We start from the raw sequence: 3,947 nt of genomic DNA on the forward strand, positions 1-3,947 counted from the left end.
TGCCCTGGTTTTTGCCTGGTCGGCTCGTGCCTCTGCTGTTTCTTCCCGCCCTTTCCCTCGCGCCCGCCCCCCTCGCCGGTGCCCCCCCTGCCCCGCCCTGCGGCCCTCTCCTGGCCCTCTTCCTTGGGTTCGGGCTTTCGGCCTTTTCCTGTGCCCCGCCGCCCCTCTCTCGTTGTCCCCCCTCGCCTTTGCCTTGGCCTTGGTCCCCTGGCTTTTGCCCGGTCCGCTCGTCCCCTTGCTGTTTTTTTTCCGCCCTTTCTCTCCCGCCCCGCCCCTCGCTGGCCCGTGCCCTCGCCCTGCGGCGCTCTCCTGGCCGTGTTCCTTGGGTTCGGGCTTTCCGCCTTCTCCTGTGCCCCGCCGCCCCCTCCCGTTGTCCCCCTCCCCTTTGCCCCGGCCTTGCTCCCCTGGTTTTTGCCTGGTCGGCTCGTTGCCTCTGCTGTTTCTTCCCGCCCTTTCCCTCGCGCCCGCCCCCTCGCCGGTGCCCCCCCTGCCCCCGCCCTGCGGCCCTCTCCTGGCCCTCTTCCTTGGGTTCGGGCTTTCGGCCTTTTCCTGTGCCCCGCCGCCCCTCTCTCGTTGTCCCCCTCGCCTTTGCCTTGGCCTTGGTCCCCTGGCTTTTGCCCGGTCCGCTCGTCCCCTTGCTGTTTTTTTCCGCCCTTTCTCTCCCGCCCCCGCCCCTCGCTGGCCCGTGCCCTCGCCCTGCGGCGCTCTCCTGGCCGTGTTCCTTGGGTTCGGGCTTTCCGCCTTCTCCTGTGCCCCGCCGCCCCCTCCCGTTGTCCCCCCTCCCCTTTGCCCCGGCCTTGCTCCCTGGTTTTTGCCTGGTCGGCTCGTGCCTCTGCTGTTTCTTCCCGCCCTTTCCCTCGCGCCCGCCCCCTCGCCGGTGCCCCCTGCCCCCGCCCTGCGGCCCTCTCCTGGCCCTCTTCCTTGGGTTCGGGCTTTCGGCCTTTTCCTGTGCCCCCCGCCCCTCTCTCGTTGTCCCCCCTCGCCTTTGCCTTGGCCTTGGTCCCCTGGCTTTTGCCCGGTCCGCTCGTCCCCTTGCTGTTTTTTTCCGCCCTTTCTCTCCCGCCCCCGCCCCTCGCTGGCCCGTGCCCTCGCCCTGCGGCGCTCTCCTGGCCGTGTTCCTTGGGTTCGGGCTTTCCGCCTTCTCCTGTGCCCCGCCGCCCCCTCCCGTTGTCCCCCTCCCCTTTGCCCCGGCCTTGCTCCCCTGGTTTTTGCCTGGTCGGCTCGTGCCTCTGCTGTTTCTTCCCGCCCTTTCCCTCGCGCCCGCCCCCTCGCCGGTGCCCCCCTGCCCCGCCCTGCGGCCCTCTCCTGGCCCTCTTCCTTGGGTTCGGGCTTTCGGCCTTTTTCCTGTGCCCCGCCGCCCCTCTCTCGTTGTCCCCCTCGCCTTTGCCTTGGCCTTGGTCCCTGGCTTTTGCCCGGTCCGCTCGTCCCCTTGCTGTTTTTTTCCGCCCTTTCTCTCCCGCCCCCGCCCCTCGCTGGCCCGTGCCCTCGCCCTGCGGCGCTCTCCTGGCCGTGTTCCTTGGGTTCGGGCTTTCCGCCTTCTCCTGTGCCCCGCCGCCCCCTCCCGTTGTCCCCCCTCCCCTTTGCCCCGGCCTTGCTCCCCTGGTTTTTGCCTGGTCGGCTCGTGCCTCTGCTGTTTCTTCCCGCCCTTTCCCTCGCGCCCGCCCCCTCGCCGGTGCCCCCCCCCCCGCCCTGCGGCCCTCTCCTGGCCCTCTTCCTTGGGTTCGGGCTTTCGGCCTTTTCCTGTGCCCCGCGCCCCTCTCTCGTTGTCCCCCCTCGCCTTTGCCTTGGCCTTGGTCCCCTGGCTTTTGCCCGGTCCGCTCGTCCCCTTGCTGTTTTTTCCGCCCTTTCTCTCCCGCCCCCGCCCCTCGCTGGCCCGTGCCCTCGCCCTGCGGCGCTCTCCTGGCCGTGTTCCTTGGGTTCGGGCTTTCCGCCTTCTCCTGTGCCCCGCCGCCCCCTCCCGTTGTCCCCCTCCCTTTGCCCCGGCCTTGCTCCCCTGGTTTTTGCCTGGTCGGCTCGTGCCTCTGCTGTTTCTTCCCGCCCTTTCCCTCGCGCCCGCCCCCTCGCCGGTGCCCCCCTGCCCCCGCCCTGCGGCCCTCTCCTGGCCCTCTTCCTTGGGTTCGGGCTTTCGGCCTTTTCCTGTGCCCCGCCGCCCCTCTCTCGTTGTCCCCCCTCGCCTTTGCCTTGGCCTTGGTCCCCTGGCTTTTGCCCGGTCCGCTCGTCCCTTGCTGTTTTTTCCGCCCTTTCTCTCCCGCCCCCGCCCCTCGCTGGCCCGTGCCCTCGCCCTGCGGCGCTCTCCTGGCCGTGTTCCTTGGGTTCGGGCTTTCCGCCTTTCTCCTGTGCCCCGCCCCCCCTCCCGTTGTCCCCCTCCCCTTTGCCCCGGCCTTGCTCCCCTGGTTTTTGCCTGGTCGGCTCGTGCCTCTGCTGTTTTCTTCCCGCCCTTTCCCTCGCGCCCGCCCCCTCGCCGGTGCCCCCCTGCCCCGCGCCTGCGGCCCTCTCCTGGCCCTCTTCCTTGGGTTCGGGCTTTCGGCCTTTTCCTGTGCCCCGCCGCCCCTCTCTCGTTGTCCCCCTCGCCTTTGCCTTGGCCTTGGTCCCCTGGGTTTTTTGCCCGGTCCGCTCGTCCCCTTGCTGTTTTTTTCCGCCCTTTCTCTCCCCCCCCGCCCCTCGCTGGCCCGTGCCCTCGCCCTGCGGCGCTCTCCTGGCCGTGTTCCTTGGGTTCGGGCTTTCCGCCTTCTCCTGTGCCCGCCGCCCCCCTCCCGTTGTCCCCCTCCCCTTTGCCCCGGCCTTGCTCCCCTGGTTTTTGCCTGGTCGGCTCGTGCCTCTGCTGTTTTCTTCCCGCCCTTTCCCTCGCGCCCGCCCCCCTCGCCGGTGCCCCCCTGCCCCGCCCTGCGGCCCTCTCCTGGCCCTCTTCCTTGGGTTCGGGCTTTCGGCCTTTTCCTGTGCCCCGCCGCCCCTCTCTCGTTGTCCCCCCTCGCCTTTGCCTTGGCCTTGGTCCCCTGGCTTTTTGCCCGGTCCGCTCGTCCCCTTGCTGTTTTTTTCCGCCCTTTCTCTCCCGCCCCCGCCCTCGCTGGCCCGTGCCCTCGCCCTGCGGCGCTCTCCTGGCCGTGTTCCTTGGGTTCGGGCTTTCCGCCTTCTCCTGTGCCCCGCCGCCCCCCTCCCGTTGTCCCCCCTCCCCTTTGCCCCGGCCTTGCTCCCCTGGTTTTTGCCTGGTCGCCTCGTGCCTCTGCTGTTTCTTCCCGCCCTTTCCCTCGCGCCCGCCCCCTCGCCGGTGCCCCCCTGCCCCGCCCTGCGGCCCTCTCCTGGCCCTCTTCCTTGGTTCGGGCTTTCGGCCTTTTCCTGTGCCCCGCCGCCCCTCTCTCGTTGTCCCCCTCGCCTTTGCCTTGGCCTTGGTCCCCTGGCTTTTGCCCGGTCCGCTCGTCCCCTTGCTGTTTTTTTCCGCCCTTTCTCTCCCGCCCCGCCCCTCGCTGGCCCGTGCCCTCGCCCTGCGGCGCTCTCCTGGCCGTGTTCCTTGGGTTCGGGCTTTCCGCCTTTTCCTCTGTGCCCCGCCGCCCCCCTCCCGTTGTCCCCCTCCCTTTTGCCCCGGCCTTGCTCCCCTGGTTTTTGCCTGGTCGCCTCGTGCCTCTGCTGTTTCTTCCCGACCCTTTCCCTCGCGCCCGCCCCCTCGCCGGTGCCCCCCCTGCCCGCGCCCTGCGGCCCCTCGCCCTATTCCTTGGGTTCGGGCTTTCGGCCCTGTGCCCCGCCGCCCCCTCTCCGTTGTCCCCCCTCGCCTTTGCTTGGCCTTGGTCCCCTTGGCTTTTGACCGGGCTTTGTTTTTTCCCGCCTTTTTCTCGCGGCCCCCGCCCCTTAGCGGGCCCGGCCTTTTCCGTGTTCCTTGGTCCCGCCCCTTGTTTTTTGTTCCCGCCCCATCCCCCGGTTGCCCCCTTTTCCCCGCCTCTTGGGGGCCCCCTTTC

At 70.2% G+C, this 3,947-nt stretch overlaps 1 protein-coding gene across 1 annotated transcript; it reads right to left on the reverse strand.

Annotated features, from left to right (window-relative positions):
- Window positions 1-192: 192 nt before the first annotated feature.
- LOC132733111 (spidroin-1-like) lies at window positions 193-3,590 on the reverse strand (the record flags this gene model as incomplete). The annotated part of the gene is made up of 1 exon (XM_060719706.1): window positions 193-3,590. A coding segment is annotated over one exon (3,398 nt), but the record flags the coding sequence as incomplete, so codon positions are not given.
- Window positions 3,591-3,947: the final 357 nt, after the last annotated feature.

This window comes from Ruditapes philippinarum, unplaced genomic scaffold, assembly GCF_026571515.1.
Source record: "Ruditapes philippinarum isolate M1 unplaced genomic scaffold, ASM2657151v2 ctg27562_1_1_1_1, whole genome shotgun sequence".
Lineage (NCBI taxonomy): Eukaryota > Metazoa > Mollusca > Bivalvia > Venerida > Veneridae > Ruditapes > Ruditapes philippinarum.